At 48.1% G+C, this 18,006-nt stretch overlaps 1 protein-coding gene across 1 annotated transcript in view; it reads left to right on the forward strand.

The window, feature by feature from the left end:
* The window catches only part of XYLT1 (xylosyltransferase 1), a 94,533-nt gene extending 80,465 nt beyond the window's left edge, over positions 1 to 14,068 (forward strand). Inside the window, exons 9-11 of the mRNA XM_066640837.1 lie at positions 959 to 1,154; positions 6,344 to 6,677; positions 9,440 to 14,068. Coding sequence (XP_066496934.1) covers positions 959 to 1,154; positions 6,344 to 6,677; positions 9,440 to 9,762 — 853 coding nt within the window. The 3' untranslated portion in view covers positions 9,763 to 14,068. The remainder of the gene's footprint in view (positions 1 to 958; positions 1,155 to 6,343; positions 6,678 to 9,439) is intronic.
* Positions 14,069 to 18,006: the final 3,938 nt, after the last annotated feature.

Below are 18,006 nucleotides of genomic sequence, written 5' to 3' on the forward strand. Positions count from 1 at the left end.
GACCTGCAAGGCTTCCTGGGAATTGTAGTTAAGAACATAAGAACAGCCCCACTGGATCAGGCCATAGGCCCATCTAGTCCAGCTTCCTGTATCTCACAGCGGCCCACCAAATGCCCCAGGGAGCACACCAGATAACAAGAGACCTGCAAGGCTTCCTGGGAATTGTAGTTAAGAACATAAGAACAGCCCCACTGAATCAGGCCATAGGCCCATCTAGTCCAGCTTCCTGTATCTCACAGTGGCCCACCAAATGCCCCAGGGAGCACACCAGATAACAAGAAGACCTGCAAGGCTTCCTGGGAATTGTAGTTAAGAACATAAGAACAGCCCCACTGGATCAGGCCATAGGCCCATCTAGTCCAGCTTCCTGTATCTCACAGCGGCCCACCAAATGCCCCAGGGAGCACACCAGATAACAAGGGACCTGCAAGGCTTCCTGGGAATTGTAGTTAAGAACATAAGAACAGCCCCACTGGATCAGGCCAGAGGCCCATCTAGTTCAGCTTCCTGTATCTCACAGCGGCCCACCAAATGCCCCAGGGAGCACACCAGATAACAAGAGACCTCATCCTGGTGCCCTCCCTTGCATCTGGCATTCTGACATAGCCCATTTCTAAAATCAGGAGGTTGCACATACACATCATGGCTTGTACCCCGTAATGGATTTTTCCTCGAGAAACTTGTCCAATCCCTTTTTAAAGGCGTCCAGGCCAGTCCTACTCTGAACAATGGGCAGTTTTGCACGCTGGAATGATGACATATAGGGCAGGTCTTAGATAACCCAGCTTTTGTCACAGACCTAAGACCAGACCCCAGAAATTCTGCTGTTCAGACAGCGCTTGATCCTCTACTGGTGAATGGTGATCACATTGTACTGGTGGATGGTGAATGAATGTGTCAGCATGTGCACACCTAGCTCTCATGTCTCCCTTTTCCAAACAACTGTTTCCTTTTCCAGGTACTACCCAATGGGCCATCCAGTGTCAGTCCAGCTCTACTTCCTTGCAGACCATTTTCAGGGCTTCCTAGTTAAGCATCATGCAACAAATCTGGCCGCTAGTAAGCTGGAGACCTTGGAAACCTGGGTGATGCCCAAGAAGGTGTTCAAGATTGCAAGTCCACCAAGCGACTTTGGAAGGCTGCAGTTTTCAGAGGTAAGCTTGCGATTACAATTTTTTGAAAGTTTACCAGTGGAGTGGATTTGTTCTGAATGCTCCTTGGCTCCTCCTGTTCCTCCCTAAAACTGATTTCTCACCTAGGTGGTGATCCTGTGGTTCGTTCACAGCTCCACTGGTGTGCCTTGATGGGGGAGGTGAAGTAAGATTTGATTTAATGGAAAGGCCCATGGGACGAGCACTCAGCTGTACCAGTGCAACACAAAAAGTTTTGTTTCTGGCCTCGTTAGAAGTCGCCGTTCATCAGTTCATCACGGCGAAGAAAATGAACCAGGCAGTGTCTGTTGTGTAGACCTAATGATCCTGATTACCATGAGCTTTGAGACACAAACTCTGTAATCAAGGTCTGATTTATCTTGGGCACACTTTAACTGCGGGTCCAAGCTGGGCAAGTTGGAGGGGGAATGCAGATATGCGTAAGTTGTAGTTCTGAACCAGGATGGAGAAGAGAAGAGAGTACATAAGAACATAAGAACATAAGAACAGCCCCACTGGATCAGGCCATAGGCCCATCTAGTCCAGCTTCCTGTATCTCACAGCGGCCCACCAAATGCCCCAGGGAGCACACCAGATAACAAGAGACCTCATCCTGGTGCTCTCCCCTACATCTGGCATTCTGACTTAACCCATTCCTAAAATCAGGAGGTTGCGCATACACATCATGGCTTGTACCCCATAATGGATTTTTCCTCCAGAAACTCGTCCAATCCCCTTTTAAAGGCGTCTAGGCTAGACGCCAGCACCACATCCTGTGGCAAGGAGTTCCACAGACCGACCACGCGCTGAGTAAAGAAATATTTTCTTTTGTCTGTCCTAACCCGCCCAACACTCAATTTTAGTGGATGTCCCCTGGTTCTGGTATTATGTGAGAGCATAAAGAGCATCTCCCTATCCACTCTGTCCATACCCTGCATAATTTTGTATGTCTCAATCATGTCCCCCCTCAAGCGTCTCTTTTCTAGGCTGAAGAGGCCCAAACGCCGTAGCCTTTCCTCATAAGGAAGGTGCCCCAGCCCCGTAATCATCTTAGTCGCTCTCTTTTGCACCTTTTCCATTTCCACTATGTCTTTTTTGAGATGCGGCGACCAGAACTGGACACAATACTCCAGGTGTGGCCTTACCATAGATTTGTACAACGGCATTATAATACTAACCGTTTTGTTCTCAATACCCTTCCTAATGATCCCAAGCATAGAATTGGCCTTCTTCACTGCCGCCGCACATTGGGTCGACACTTTCATCGACCTGTCCACCACCACCCCAAGATCTCTCTCCTGATCTGTCACAGACAGCTCAGAACCCATCAGCCTATATCTAAAGTTTTGATTTTTTGCCCCAATGTGCATGACTTTACACTTACTGACATTGAAGCGCATCTGCCATTTTGCTGCCCATTCTGCCAGTCTGGAGAGATCCTTCTGGAGCTCCTCACAATCTCTTCTGGTCTTTACCACTCGGAAAAGTTTGGTGTCATCTGCAAACTTAGCCACTTCACTGCTCAACCCTGTCTCCAGGTCATTTATGAAGAGGTTGAAAAGCACCGGTCCCAGGACAGATCCTTGGGGCACACCGCTTTTCACCTCTCTCCATTGTGAAAATTGCCCATTGACACCCACTCTCTGCTTCCTGGCCTCCAACCAGTTCTCAATCCACGAGAGGACCTGTCCTCTAATTCCCTGACTGTGGAGTTTTTTCAGTAGCCTTTGGTGAGGGACCGTGTCAAACGCCTTCTGAAAGTCCAGATATATAATGTCCACGGGTTCTCCCGCATCCACATGCCTGTTGACCTTTTCAAAGAATTCTATAAGGTTTGTGAGGCAAGACTTACCCTTACAGAAGCCATGCTGACTCTCCCTCAGCAAGGCCTGTTCGTCTATGTGTTTTGAGATCCTATCTTTGATGAGGCATTCCACCATCTTACCCGGTATAGATGTTAGGCTGACCGGCCTATAGTTTCCCGGGTCCCCCCTCTTTCCCTTTTTAAAAATAGGCGTGACATTTGCTATCCGCCAATCTTCTGGAGTGAGGGACGCTGCAGCTTGGACCCTCTGTCGGTATTTGCATGGAGGTGAGGAAGCAGAGACTGCTGCTTTGGGAGAGAAAGAGTCCCGAGTAAAGATGGGCAAGTGGCTGAGATATCAGATATCATCCAATTGCGATACTACAGTGGACTCTCAGTATACGTTGGGGATCTGTATCAGGAATCCCCCCCCCTTTGGTGGATACTGAATTCTGCAGATAATTAAATCCATGGAGGACCTGCAGAAGATTTTCTCAACGCAACCAGAAGTGTCTTCCAGAAGGCACTTCTGGTCCTGTCTAAGAGGCCCTCCAGCCACAGGCTCAACACCTGTGGATACCGAAATCTGCAGCTAAGGAGGGCCCACTAATTTTTTTTTTTTAAAGTAAAAAATAGCTAGCAACGATTAGAAAGGAATGGCTCTATACCGGGGTGCCCAAACCCCAGCCGTGGGGCCACTTGCGGCCCTTGAAGCCTCTCAATGCGGTCCTCAGGGAGCCCCCAGTCTCCAATGAGCCTCTGGCCCTCCAGAGATTTGTTGGAGCCCACACTGGCCCGATGCAACTGCTCTCAACGTGAGGGAGACTGTTTGACCTCTCGCGTGAGCTGTGGGATGACGGCTCCCTCCACTGCTTGCTGTTTCACATCTGTGATGCAGTAGCTGCAGCAAAGGAAAGGCCAGCCTTGCTTTGTGCAAGGCCTTTTATAGGCCTTGAGCTATTGCAAGACCTTCATTCATTCATATAAGTTCATCTTTAATATATTCATTTATGTAAATTTATTCAAATTTTAAATGTAAATTAATTCTTTTTTCCCCAGGCCCCCGACACAGTGTCAGAGAAACGATGTGGCCCTCCTGCCAAAAACTTTGGACACCCCTGCTCTATACAGCTAGCCCTGGGGAGAATTTGTCATTTGTCTTGTCAGTGGCACTGGAACAGGGGGAACAATCCGTCTCCTACCTTCAGCTGTGAGGAGGGGAGCATTGTATCCACTGTGCCGTTCGGGCTGTTGGGTTTGAAGGAGAGTTTGTGTAATAGTCCCTGTCAGGCCAAGGGTGGAAATACCGCACACGTCTCCAAGTCTGGAATTTCCTGGCATTTCAGGTTTACTCAGATATTCATCATTGTCTGGTTAGAGATCTCTTCAGCAAAATAATGTCCAGCCTTCCCGTAGCGTCAGAGAGAGAGAGAGACCTGAAATGGTTTCACTCAAATATATGTATTACCTTTAAGTGCTCCAAACTGGAGATTGCTGTCATGGCTCTGCTAATAGCTCTCCCTCTCTTTAGACCCCAGAGGGAAGAATTGTATAAACACTCCAGTCTCTTTCTCCTGATGTTCACAGAGACGAGTGGACGCTGTGCTCCAAAATGCAAGGCGCTCCCAGAGTCCGTGCTGGGCTGCCTTGCTGTGACATTGTAATAGCAGAGGCTCTCCTGACAGTGAAGGGAATGAAGGCTCTTATCTTCATATGGAGCCTGTGAGCGGTGGGAACACCTGCTGGGCCACCCCTCCTGCAGCCAGCGGCATAGCAAAGGGATTTGGCACCTGGGGGCACATGTTAACACCTCCCGGGGGCCAGATGACCAGAACACAGGTGGACCAGACAAGGGAGCGCACCAGGATGAGGTCTCTTGTTATCTGGTGTGCTCCCTGGGGCATTTGGTGGGCCGCTGTGAGATACAGGAAGCTGGACTAGATGGGCCTATGGCCTGATCCAGTGGGGCTGTTCTTATGTTCTTATGTTCTTAACACAACTTTTTATATGTAGTTCTAATAGCCAGGTGTTCCTAAGTTCTCATTCGTATGTAGGTTGCATTTATTTATTGGGTGCCAACCAATCTAGGCTTTCTTATTTGTTTTTGTTTTTTAAAAGCAACCTAGAAAACCAATTTTTCTCCCTGAGCTGGAACGTGTGTGTTTTGAAACCTGTATTTTGCTAATGCAAATGTCAGCCGGTGCTAATTATAGACAGGTAATGCCCTCCCTTTGGGGAACTGGGAGCGAAGTCTTTGTGTGCATTTTAGTGTTTACGTAGTTAAGTCCCATTGCTGTTCATTACTGGAGCGATCATTGTAATTTGGTCGGTCGGTTCAGATTTCAGGGCTGTACATCTATGTTCTTATCCTGCTTCGGCACCCAGGATGCCAAGGAGCTTACAAGTTACTTCAATAATAATCCATTCACATTGTGGTGGTCTATACAGTTGGACCTTGGCATCCAAGGGGGATCTCCCCCCCTCCCCCCCATGGATGCAGGGGCCCACAGAAGACTGCTGGTTGTGACCGGAAGTGGCTTCTGCTCACATCTGTAGGTCCTCCATTTCTGGTCATGACTGGAGGTCCTCGGTGGGCCCTCTAGGCATGGGTTCAGAACCTGTGGTGGGTCAAATCAGTGGGTTCCGAATCCGTGGCTAAGGAGGTCCCACTTTATACCACATATAAGTGCCAGAAGCAGGTTACTGAAAGCCATGGGACAAAGACCTCTTATGGGAGCCATCCCACCCTCCACCCCCGATTACCAGCAGCAGGTGATAATTGATTAATATCCAGGTAAAGGCTGGGCTATACATTGCAATCTGCACATGAGATCCCATCTCTGCCTGTTGAACACTTTGGAGGCTTCCCAGTCTAGATGCAGAGCAAGTGGGTGAAGGTGGGACAGTGGTGCCATCTGCCCATTGGTTAAGTCAGGACCTCTCGTACATAGGTTAGACTGAGATAACCGCTGGTATGGCTTCAGCCTGTCTATTTCCTTCCATGGATTTAAAAAGGAAGAGAAAAACAGAGCAGAAGAGAGTGGTGGACTAGAAAGTCTCACCCAGCCACCTTCTCTCCTCCCCTTCCTGGGTGCCTCTTCCTTTTCGAATCCAGGGAGAGTGAGAAGAGGAGTCGCAGCAGTGGGGAACATGGGGGCACATCCAGTTGTACTGGTTTGAAAGCTGTGATGACAAGTTAGCTATACAGGTAATGTGATGGTGTGAAATTGACTAGAACATAATACAGTGGGCTGAACGTCCACGTAATGACAAATTGCCTAACAGATGGGGATTGGAGTACATACCCCTGTCATCAAGCGACACACATCTGTATTATTTTGTCTTTTGGTTTCAGCCTCTCTTAAGGCGCGTACGTTTTTGCTTTCAGATTGGAACCGAGTGGGATGCGAAGGAGAGGATGTTCCGGAACATCGGCGGGCTCCTGGGACCGATGGACGAGCCCATCGGCATGCAGAAATGGGGGAAGGGTCCCAACGTCACCGTCACAGTCATCTGGGTGGACCCTGTAAACGTCATTGCGGCGACGTACGATATTCTCATTGAGTCCAGTGCAGAGTTCACTTACTACAAGCCTCCTTTGAATTTGCCCCTCCGGCCCGGGGTCTGGACTGTAAAAATCCTACATCACTGGGTACCGGTTGCTGAAACCAAGTTCTTGGTCTCACCTCTGATGTTTTCCAACCGGCAAGCCATCAGACAAGGTAAGGTTCTAAAAATAGAGACCTGTCTTCTACTGCAGTGGTGTTCAACCTTTTTTTGTGCCATGACCCTAGTAAATAAGGATGCTGGGGACCCACTGTTGATCCCGTTGTCCTTCCGGGACCCATCCTTGCCCCAAATGCTAACCAATCCCCACCCCCAGAAGCTGTTGTGGGGAAGGCTCTTTTTCAACTTAGCACAATCATTTTTGCTTGTCAAGATAATACATCCCCTTGAATTTTATGTCAGAGCTGGACAGGCCACTGCAGAGAATGGCATGCAGACTCTAAGAGTGGGGCAAGGCTCAATGACTATATTCAAGCAGCGTGTAAATACTTTTCATGTGTGTGAAACATTGGCCTGTATGCAATCCTCTGCCCCCATACTGAACCATGCCACCTCAGCTGTATGAGTTGGCATGATTGGTGGCCGTTTTGGTTCTCCTATCTTGCCGAAACCCCACAAATGTGGCTTTGTGTCCCCATTGGGGTCATGCCCTCAAGGTTGAAGAACACTCTTTTACTGCATCAAGCCCATGGCCTCAGCAGGTGCCGTGGATGCTATTTGGCCCACTATATGAAATGAGTTTGACACCCCTGATCTAAACCCTTATTTGACCTCATGAATGGGCCTACCCTGTGGGGCGGGGGGGGTTGCGAGCTCTTTCTCATCTGCTTTCGGTAGCCCTTGCATTTTGAGTCTCAGATACAGAGGATGCCTCCCAGCTAAGGAGGCTCCTCCACTAGAGAACTAGCTGGGGAAACCAGTCCTTACAGCAGATTTTACAGCAGAAACTAAAGTGGTTCCTCCCTGTAGGAAACTGAGAGTTCTGCACAGACTGCAGAATGGCAAGGGTGACATGGAACCTAGCTGTAGACACTAGTATGTCATTCTTGGCCCACGAACTGACCTTGGAAAACAGTGTGATTTGCCAAGTTCAGGAGGGTCTTGAATGAAGGCACTCTCTCCTGGAGACGGCGTGTATCTTGGCGGGGCTCCTCAAGGTCTCTTTGTGGCATCCAGTCTCATGTCTGCAAGAGCTGAAATAAGGACTTGGCTTTGGAGACACGCATCCACCCTCTTCTTCACACCCGGGGGAGAGGATTTCAGGCAAAAAAAAAAACTCCCCACCCCAGCATTAAGACTCTTCCCACAAGTTCTAGGCCAGTGTTTCTCAAACCGTTGCGCTTGGTGGGACGTGACCCGATTTCTGGTGGGTCCCGCAGAGCCTCAAATGAAAACATGGGTGGGAAAGAAGAGATAACGAATTTCCTCAAACCCTGAGGCTATTCAAAAATCAGGTAGCTTCTTAGCTGCCCTGCAAACAGCTGAGTTCCTGCAGTTTGCAAGCTTGTGTCAATATAGGGAGATGAATGTTTGAGCATCTTTTTTTCTGGTGTGTTCCCCCCCACCCAAGTCCATCAGTGACAGGTAGTGGGGGGGGGCAGATGAAGGCTTGGTCACATCACTGAGCCCCTCAAGCCTTGGGGCTGTTCATTAGGGCTGCCTCATTATGAGAAGTGGATCAAGTTTTTTTTTTTGCAAATAAATGAATAAAAGTTTATTTGTAAATAAATAAATATATATATTGTTTCTTTCAAGGTCACCTTTTTTTTAACATCTCATAAAGCTTGGTGGGTCCCGCTAGAGTGGGCTCTGGTGCTGAAAAGATTAAGAACCATATGAAAAAACCTGCTAGTTCAGGCCAAGTGACCATGAAATCCTGGATTTGTTTTCCAAAGTGGAAACGGCTTCCCAAAGTACCCATCAGTGACCTCTTGGCAGCCCGTGCCGGAGAGAGGTGTTCCTTCATCTCCTGCTTGTGGCCAGGGCTCTTCAGCTCATTGGGTGGTCCGAGCTGTATCTCACCCCATTGCTGCAGATGACTTTAGAGCAGTGGTTTCCAAACTTTTTAGCACCAGGGCCCACTTTTTAAAATGATACTTTATCGGGACCCACCTAGGTTTACCAGACTTCTAAAAAAGGAGATCGAGAAAGAAATCATATTTTATTTATTTGTTTATAAGAAATAATAACCAGAGAAAAAGACCCTCAAACTTTCTCTCTACACTCACACATGCTTGCAAACTGAAGGAGCTCAGCTCCTTGAAGTGCAGTTAGCAGCTGTCTTGCAAACTGCAGGCACTGAGCTCTTTGCAGACTAATTAGCAGCTACAGTATCTGATTTTTCAATAGGGCTTGAGGCAATTAGTTATCATCACGCTTTGGTGACCCACCAAAAATCAGGTTCCAACCCACCAGGGTGTTCCAGTCCACAGTTTGGGATCCTCTGCTTTAGAGAAAGGCAGGAAAACAAATCTATTCCAATTAATTGGATTGGACAAGTTTCTGGAGGTAAAATCCATTACGGGGTACAAGCCATGATGCGTATGCGCAACCTCCTGATTTTAGAAATGGGTTATGTCAGAAGGCCAGATGCAAGGGAGGGCACCAGGATGAGGTCTCTTGTTATCTGGTGTGCTCCCTGGGGCATTTGGTGGGCCGCTGTGAGATACAGGAAGCTGGACTAGATGGGCCTATGGCCTGATCCAGTGGGGCTGTTCTTATGTTCTTAACTACAATTCCCAGGAAGCCTTGCAGGTCTCTTGTTATCTGGTGTGCTCCCTGGGGCATTTGGTGGGCCGCTGTGAGATACAGGAAGCTGGACTAGATGGGCCTATGGCCTGATCCAGTGGGGCTGTTCTTATGTTCTTATAATTTAGATTAACGTGTCTGCGCTCTTCCGTTTTTTTACTTTTTCCAGACGAAGCCACGCGATTGCATGGAGGCCCTCCAAAGAACTCCTACATGGAACAGAGTTTCCAAGGCCTGAACCCGGTTTTGAACATCCCTCTCGACCCTGCCCAGGTGGACCAAGCGAAAAGGAACGCGGTGCTGACTGGCACCAAGCTGGAGAACTGGGTGGACAGTTTGGTCGGCGGCATGTGGTCGGCCGTCGATATCTGTAGCACGGGCCCGACTTCCTGTCCAGTCATGCAGGCTTGTAGCCAAACGTCCTGGAGTTCGCTTAGTCCAGACCCCAAGTCTGAGCTGGGCCCCGTGAAACCGGACGGACGTTTGAGGTAGCACCTGGTACACCTTCACTTTGGTTTAAAAGGGAATTTAACTAAGTTCTTGCGGCTGGCTGGAGGCAGGAGAGGCACACCTGCTGAACCTGGTTTTGCGCTTCCTTCAAGGGGACCTGCAGATTGCAGTTTGGGGGAAGGTGGAAACCTGGCCCACAAGCAGTTCTTTTCAGAAGGCAATGGGGGAGTGATTTGATTTATAATTGGGGGCAGTTAGGGAATGAGGCTTGTGGATTTCATGGAAGACATGCTACCTTCACCCCATAGTTTAAGCATTTGACATGTGCTGTTCTTTACATCTTCCCCTACTCAAAAAAAAATTCAGCAGCCTCCCCCCAGTCCTAGCACATACAACTGCTAACATCAGAAGCAGATGGTAAGTATGGGGGCAGCATGGTAAGTATGGCATGCTCCGCAATGCGCCATTCAAGCGGCCATTCCCCCTCAGCGTCGGAGCAATTTGGGGGCAATGATAGTAATGTTCGATGGTTGTCCTGAATGGCTCTGACACCAAGGGGTGAGGCTGCTTACAGGGTGCATGGTGGAGTGTGTCATACTTACCACGCTGCCACGCTGTTCTGTTCCGGAAACCCCAGTGGATTTAAAAAAAAAAAATCAATGGATACCAAAGTGGAAAAATAACTTTAAAGACCCATTTCCAGGCTTCTTGCTCCTAATGGAATAATTTTTTTTATTAGATTCCATTGTTCACCCCTTCTGGTGGCTGAATATGGAATAGTGTCTATACCAGTGCATTCTGTGGTGACAACAAGAGGCACAAGAAACCTGGAAGTGGGTCTTTAAAGCTGTTTTTAAACCCCAGAAGCTTGCAACTGGTGCAGTTTAACAGCAGGAAGTTAGAAAATTGGATTTTGGTGTGTTTTTTCCCCTTGTTACTAGGCATTTAAATGTGGACCCTGGTATCAGTGGCGGGTCAAATCAGTGGATAACGAAGCACCACCTGTATAGGATTGCAGCCTTAATGAAATGAGGCTTCTCTTCTGTCTCCTCCTCCCCTCCTTATACACCCTCCTTGACTGTTAATGAGAATTCACAGGGAAAGGAGGGAGGCAAACCAACCCTGTACAGCAGAACCAGGTAGCAGGAAACAGTTGAGTTCCCTTTTAAAATGACGGGGTGCGGCGATGATTGTAACTCTTGGGCTCTTTGACGACTTGCAAATTTTCTCGTCCATCGTCCTTGTTTTTAAACCACCACCATTTGCTTTGGACTCTGAAATTGCCCATGTCAGCTGTGCTGGCAGGAAGGCAGAGAGCATGAAATGTTTAAGCTGGCACCAAGGAGGCTGGAAATGGCTAGGTATTTATTTGTGTTTTTAGTCAATGACTAATGAGTAGGGGTGCTGCTTGTGCAGCCAGGAAATTTATCTGATCTTACTAACTGACGCTGCCTTTATTAAGGAAAGGCCCTGTTTTTAAAACAAAAATAAGAATTCTCCATCCCACCCACCCCCTTCCCTTTTCTTTCTGTCTTCTTGATTTCCATTCTCGCACGAGTTGCAACAGTCAAAACATTCCTTGGGATTGCGGCTGCTCAAGGGAAGGAAAAGGAATCTGTTCCATCCAAAATTGTCCAATGAGGTGTAGCGACCTTTGTTTCCCTTGTTGTTGTCGTCCACAGCAATGTTGCTGGACATTTCTGTTTATGAAAATCCTCCATGAAGGTCAGATCTTCCTTGGCACTTCTGTGGGTTGAACTTTCCTTCTTCAGCTGGAGTGGCCATCCAAGGTGGCCCTCCAGGAGGCCAGGTCTTCTGCCAGCAGAAACCTATGGAGAGACCCTCCTGCTTCGAGCTGGAGAAATGTCCTCGCCCAACCAGGGGACCAAGTCTACTGCCAGTGGAAGTCTGGGTAGACCTTCCGTTTCCTTCAGCTGGTGTAACATCCATCAGGAAGTCTTCTGTCAGTAGAAATATATGTGTCAACTTTCCCATTCCTCCTCCAGAAGCCCAAATTCCCTCCCCCAGGAGTCCACCAGTGGAAGCCTGTGTTCTTCCGTCTTGGAGGATGAACTCAGCCGTCCTGTAGGTTCCTCGAGGGCAGAGACAATAACCCAGGCCTACCACAAAAACAAACCAAAAAAAACACACCTTTTTTGTTGCCAAGATTGTTTCCACAAATTTAGGAAATTTTTGGGATGCTGATTCCAAAAAATGGCATCAGTTTTGCCCAATTGGCTCTTGCTTTGGGGAATAGCCACCTTATATGCCAATTCAAGCAGCCTCCTTGTGAGGAATCCCAAATATACCCCAAAATAGGTCTAACATTCAAAACAAAAAAATGTGTGTAGGCCTGTGTAATATTTAACCCAGGATTGCGTCATGCAAGTTAGGGCTGATTCACACGTGCATGTTCATTGTTCGGTGAACTAGTCATCTCACACACACAAACACACCCCAGCCACGCCTCACTAAAACTATAAAACAGCAAAACCAGCTCCTTTCATCCCAAACTCGTGGGTTGCAGTGATTTTAAAAGAATTGTATAAACATTGAAAAATGAATTAAAAAGTAACCCCGATAAATTGAAGAGGTGTATTGGAGTGCTAGCTTGCATATGTCTACCTGGAAGTAAGTCTTACTGTGCCCAGTAGAGCTTCCTTCCAGGTAAATTTGTCTGGAATCGTAGCCTTAATGTAACATGAGCTATGTACAGTCTCCGAAATAGCCCTTGGAAAAGATGATGGTCTAGACCAGGGGTCTCCAAACTTTTTGACCAAAGGGCCGCATCAAACATCTGGCGTGGTGTTGAGGGTCGGGAAAAAAATTTAAATATACAATTTAAATACATAAATTAGAGATGGAACTTAGATGAGTGAATAAATGAATGAATGGGCTCATTCATTCAACCTCTCTGGCCCTCAGAACACCCTCCAGACACAATCAGAGCACAGTTCTGGTCTTGTTCAGTTGAGTGAGCCAGAGGCTTTCAGGGGCAAGAGGTTGACCGCGGGCCGGATAGAGGCTTGCCACCGGCCGCATCTGGCCCCCGGGCCGGGGTTTGGAGACCCCTGGTCTAGACAAGTACATTTTACATCCCTAGGCAAATGTCTCAGTTCGCCTCCAGCTGAGCCAGACATTGCTTCTCGGCTCAGGTCCTTGGAAGAAAGTGTAAAAGGCAGCTCTTACCGGTGATGTCATCATTACCGCTGTTGGAGGCATCTCGGCACTCTACTCCCCCTCAACCACACCCTGCTCAGCAGAGCAAGCTGTCCCTCCAACCTGCCACCCTCTAGCACCGAATATGCACATTTGAACATGCGCAGAGAACCTTTTGTTTTGAATGCTCCCGGGGAGCCACAAGGACCAAGAGACACTAGGCCACTGTAGGAGGCATTTCATCATTCTTTCCCTGCCAGTTAACATGGATTCAGGGAAGGGTCCCCCATCAGCCCATATCGAAACCATTTCAACTTAGCGCCAGATTTGTAGTTAGGCTGCAGCCCGGATCCTGTAAAGATCTGCTGGCCTCCTCCTTCTCCTTGCTACCTTTGTGGTTTTCCTGACCGTGTTTTTGTTCCAACTTTGTCTTGTTGCTTCTGCTTTCGTTAACCTTTTTTTTTTTTGCTCACGGGTGCTACCAAAGGTACTACCTCACTAACACCTTGCAAATGCGTAACCTGACGAAAGGAAAACAAGAATGGGGCGGACGGAAGAGAAATCTCCTCTGAGTTGAATGTACTATCTATGCAAATTCTCTCTCTCTCTCTCTCTCTCTCTCTCTCTCTCTCTCTCTCTCTATTTTGGTAATGAAAAAAAGAAAGAATAAAAAAACCGATTAAGTATTAGAGTCATAACCTTGCCAAACGAACAGCAAGATATACTGTACAGCGGCCTCTGATCGCAGAGCTCTTGAATCCCGGCGCAGTTCATTTGTGCCACATTTGTATATTATAAAGTGACTTGTCTCCGATTCCGTTGTGATTGAAATCACCGTTGACGGAGAACAGCGGTGGCGCTCCCCAAGAGGACCAGAGGTGCTGTCCATTGGCTGGGAACACGCTGGATGCGAGGATGTGGGGAGTGTGCGTCATTCCACCTGGGTTGCCATTAACAATCACATGAGAGCATCCTGCTCCTGTAAAAAAAAAAATGGGGTTAAGTCTCCTTCTGTGGGTTGAGATTTCCCTATGGGTAAATCGCCTTCTCTGGACTATTTCCAACTCGACGTTCATGCCATGGCATCCTCTGAGTTGCCCCTTTAAGAAAAAGCCTTAAGTTCTGTCATCTTTTTTTAAATGTGGCCTTAAACTGTGTTTGGAAGTTTTTTCGCTGTTGTGTGTTTTTTCTCTTGACTTATTGTCAATGTATTAAAAGGCACCTTGAGATTCCTGTGGCTTTTTTTTTTCTCTCCCTCTCCCTTCAGCTGTCAGTTCCCACTTCACAAAGACGTACAAAACAACACTTAAAAATGCAAACCTCGCAAGGAAGGGGGAATGGGGAAAAAATAACCTCTCTGAATGTTCTGTATACATTTGTCAATCATAAAGAGTTCTTATTTTGCAAAGTGTTGATTGAATTATCCTTCAGTATATATAAAAAAAAAGATATATATCTCTCAAAGATACAAGTGGCAGAGTTTCTGCTCTGTGAGACACACACTCTCACTCACTCGCTTGCTCTTCAGAGGGATTTGTTCTGGAATGACTCAGATTGAAGGACATTTCATCCTAAAGTTGGAGAGGGGCTTTGAAGGCCATCTAGTCCAACCCTCTGCTGAATGCAGGAAAGCAGCAACTGAGCCCCTCCCCCCAAGAGACTGCTGTTCAGCTGCTCTTTAAAGATCTCTGGCAGGGAGGTCTGCCCCCCCCACCATTAGTAATGGGTCCGTTTTTGAATTTCACTTACCATTAAAATGTTTTGGAATTTTGATTAATGACCTGATCCAGCTAAGGGGATTGGCACCTGGAAGCAGGCTGCTGGAGAAGGGGGTTACAGGGGGTATGTAACCCTTGCTAACTAGGTAAGAGGCATTTTTTCAAGTGGGTGCTCCTCTGTTATTTAGCAGGGGGAGAGTAACCTGCTCTCCTCACCCCAGCAGTGTCTTTTCTAGTGGCTGCCTGCTGGTGTTCTTTTGCATCGTTTTAGATTGTGAGCCTTTTTGGGACAGGGAGCCATTTAGTGATTGGCTTTTTCTCTGTAAACCACTCTGTGAACTTTTGTTGAAAAGCGGCATATCAAAAAGGGGGTCCTGGAGCCAAAAGAGGGGCCCAAAGATTTTCTGGGATCTTACGTTTTCCTATCTCACTAGGGTCCATGATTGGGGGCTGAAGGGGTTGCATCATATCTGGACCCAGTGTCAAAATGGGGGCCCAGGTACCAAAGGAGGGTGTAGTTGAAGTGTGTAAGATCCCTTGAGGAGATAAGGTGTGGTGTCAGCTGCGGCCCCTGCTTGCTCTGAGGCATGGGGTTAACACCAGGGCCTTAGAATGCTGGGAGTGGGCTTCACGGCTGCAGCCACTTGGAGGCAACAAGGCACTCAGGGTTAAAAGGAGCACCTGGAGGAGGGAGAGTTTGTGGGCAGCAGAAGGAGGGCTGAGTACTGAGGATGGCTGGAACAGGGATGGCTGGAGACAGCTGGACAGTGGAGAGCTGTAGAGCCACTGCTTTGGGAGTTGGGACCCCACAAGCAAGTCACCTACTGGTTACCTTCCTTTTAGTTCTGGGGGTCAATAGTAGTGTTGTGTGCAGGGGTTTGAGCCAGGGGAACTAATTGGAGAAGAGTGGGCATAATTACTCTATATGGAGTTTGGAACGGGAATTTGGCAGGACTGAGAGGAGGTGTCGAATTTCTGGGGTCTCAGAAAGTGTTTGCATATATTGTGTGAAGACTGGCACTCACATTCTGCATAAGCCTACATGGTTTTATATATTGTAATGCATAGAAATTATGATTCATTGGAGAAGGGATGGAGCCCTAAAGAAGCTTTGAACCCCCTGATGACATTCCTCTCTGAAGCCTGCCTGCACATGAATGTCTTGTCAGACTGGGAGCTGCAGGACTAGACCAGGTGCTGTCAGTTTGTGCTGGGTTCCACCTTTTCAATGCAATGTGTGTTTTGAGTGCCTGCCTCGGTTCAAATTTGGGTGCAAGTGGTTGGCAACCTTCAGTCTCGAAAGACTATGGTATAAGCCAGGGGTGCCCAAACCCCGGCCCTGGGGCCACTTGCGGCCCTCAAGGCCTCTCAATGCGGCCCTCAGGGAGCCCCCAGTCTCCAATGAGCCTCTGGCCCTCCTGAGATTTGTTGGAGCCCACACTGGCCCAGTGCAACTGCTCTCAGCATGACGGCCAACTGTTCGACCTTTCGCATGAGCTGTGGGACGAGGGCTCCCTCCATTGCTTGCTGTTTCGCATCTGTGATGCAGCAGTGGCAGCAAAGGAAAGGCCAGCCTTGCTTTGTGCAAGGACTTTTATAGGCCTTGAGCTATTGCAAGATGTTCATCCATTCATATAAGTTCCATCTCTAATGTATTCATTTATGTAAATTTATTCAAATTTTAAATGTAAATTAATTCTTTTTTTCCCCCTGGCCTCCGACACAGTGTCAGAGAGACGATGTGGCCCTCCTGCCAAAAACGTTGGACACCCCTGGTATAAGCCTACAGCACCCAGTATTCCCAGGCGGTCTCCCATCCAAGTATTAACCAGGCCTGACCCTGCTTAGCTTCCGAGATCAGACAAGATTGAGCATGTGCAGGGTAACAGTTGCTGCTGTGTGCAAGTGGTCACACGTAAATGTCCTTAACCCATTTTTGCCCAGCCCAGTACACATTTAGTTCCTGTTGCGTATATGTAACGTTGGGAAGAAATGGCTTAAAGCACGAAAGTCAAAAGAGGGCACGTAGCAGGAGAACCTCTTCCTGGTACCTGTTGGTTTGAATAATAACATTTCGCAGGAAGGTAGTGAAGTAGGCCTCCTTGCTGACTGGGTAAGAGGCCCTTTTTCAAGTGGGTGCGCCTCATTTATGTAGCGGGGGAGAGTAACTGGCCCTCCTCACCCCAGAAGTGTCTTTTCTAGGGGCTGTCTGCTGGTATTCTTTTGCATCTTTTTAGATTCTGAGCCCTTTGGGGACAGGGAGCCATTTAGTGATTGGATTTTTCTCTGCAAACCGCTTTGTGAACGTTTGTTGAAAAGCAGTATGTAAATACTGTTGTTGATAATGATAGCAGACCTCGCAACGTTTAGAGCAGACATCTAACTTAGGGGAGATGGTCTGTTCCCCTTTCGGATGGTCCCGCCCTGACTCAAAACAATGCCCATCAATTGATGGCCTGGGTTTCTTCACACCAACCCAGTACAGTCCAGTTAGCTGGATGGCACAGCCTCCCCCCAAACCAGAGAGCCTTTGAGATCAATTTTGCAAGCCAAGCTTGCAGACCTCCTTGTGCCAGAGAGCTGCTAGAGGTCAGTGCTGGCTCACCCACTAACTTCTGCTTGCCTCGGAGCACACACCAGCATCCCTCCTCCTGCCCCCTGGCCTGCACAAAACCTGCCAGAAGTGACCAAAATGGCTGTCAATTTTGGTGGATCTCGCCTGGTTCTGGTGTTCTTCAAGAGGGTGAAGGAACTTCCCTCCAGTTATTTTGGGCCAGTCTGGACCAAGAGAGGGTGGGTAGGATGGCCTATATGATGAGCGCGCGGCGCTCTATTCACCTGTTGAGTGTGATGCCCAGACAGCACACCCCCCATCAGTGATGTCCCTAGGGTTTGCATCATCCAGTGTGGGAGATCAGTGCATCACCCCCATGGTGCACCTCTCATGCAGTGGGTGGCGCAACGCTCCAGTTGGTGGGCATGGTGATGCCCCACCCCTGCTGTTTTTTGGCTGTGACTTTGATAGAATAGAGGTATTTCAAAGCACTTCTTTTCATTGCGTCCTGTATGAATTACGTACCTTACTGTTGAATAAAGCCTTGAGATTGTGTCATTTTGTTGTGCTTGTATCTAGCCATGGATATGAGGATAACAAAACAGATTGGTCCCTATGAAAACCAGGATCCCCCTGAACGTGGGAATCCAGCCATGCACCCATGCGCGCTCCTACTCTGTTCAAGCACAGTGCTTTCTCACATGTGCTGATGTGTCGGGAGAGTCTCCCTGGCCTTGAGTAGTGGGAGATCACATCCGCATTTGGCCATTGGTCTGTTTATTCCAGGGGTGTCAAACATAAGACCCATGGGCTGAATATGGTTGGCAACCGTCAGTCTCAAAAGACTATGGTATA

Source organism: Tiliqua scincoides, chromosome 13, assembly GCF_035046505.1.
Source record: "Tiliqua scincoides isolate rTilSci1 chromosome 13, rTilSci1.hap2, whole genome shotgun sequence".
Taxonomy (NCBI): Eukaryota; Metazoa; Chordata; class Lepidosauria; order Squamata; family Scincidae; genus Tiliqua; species Tiliqua scincoides.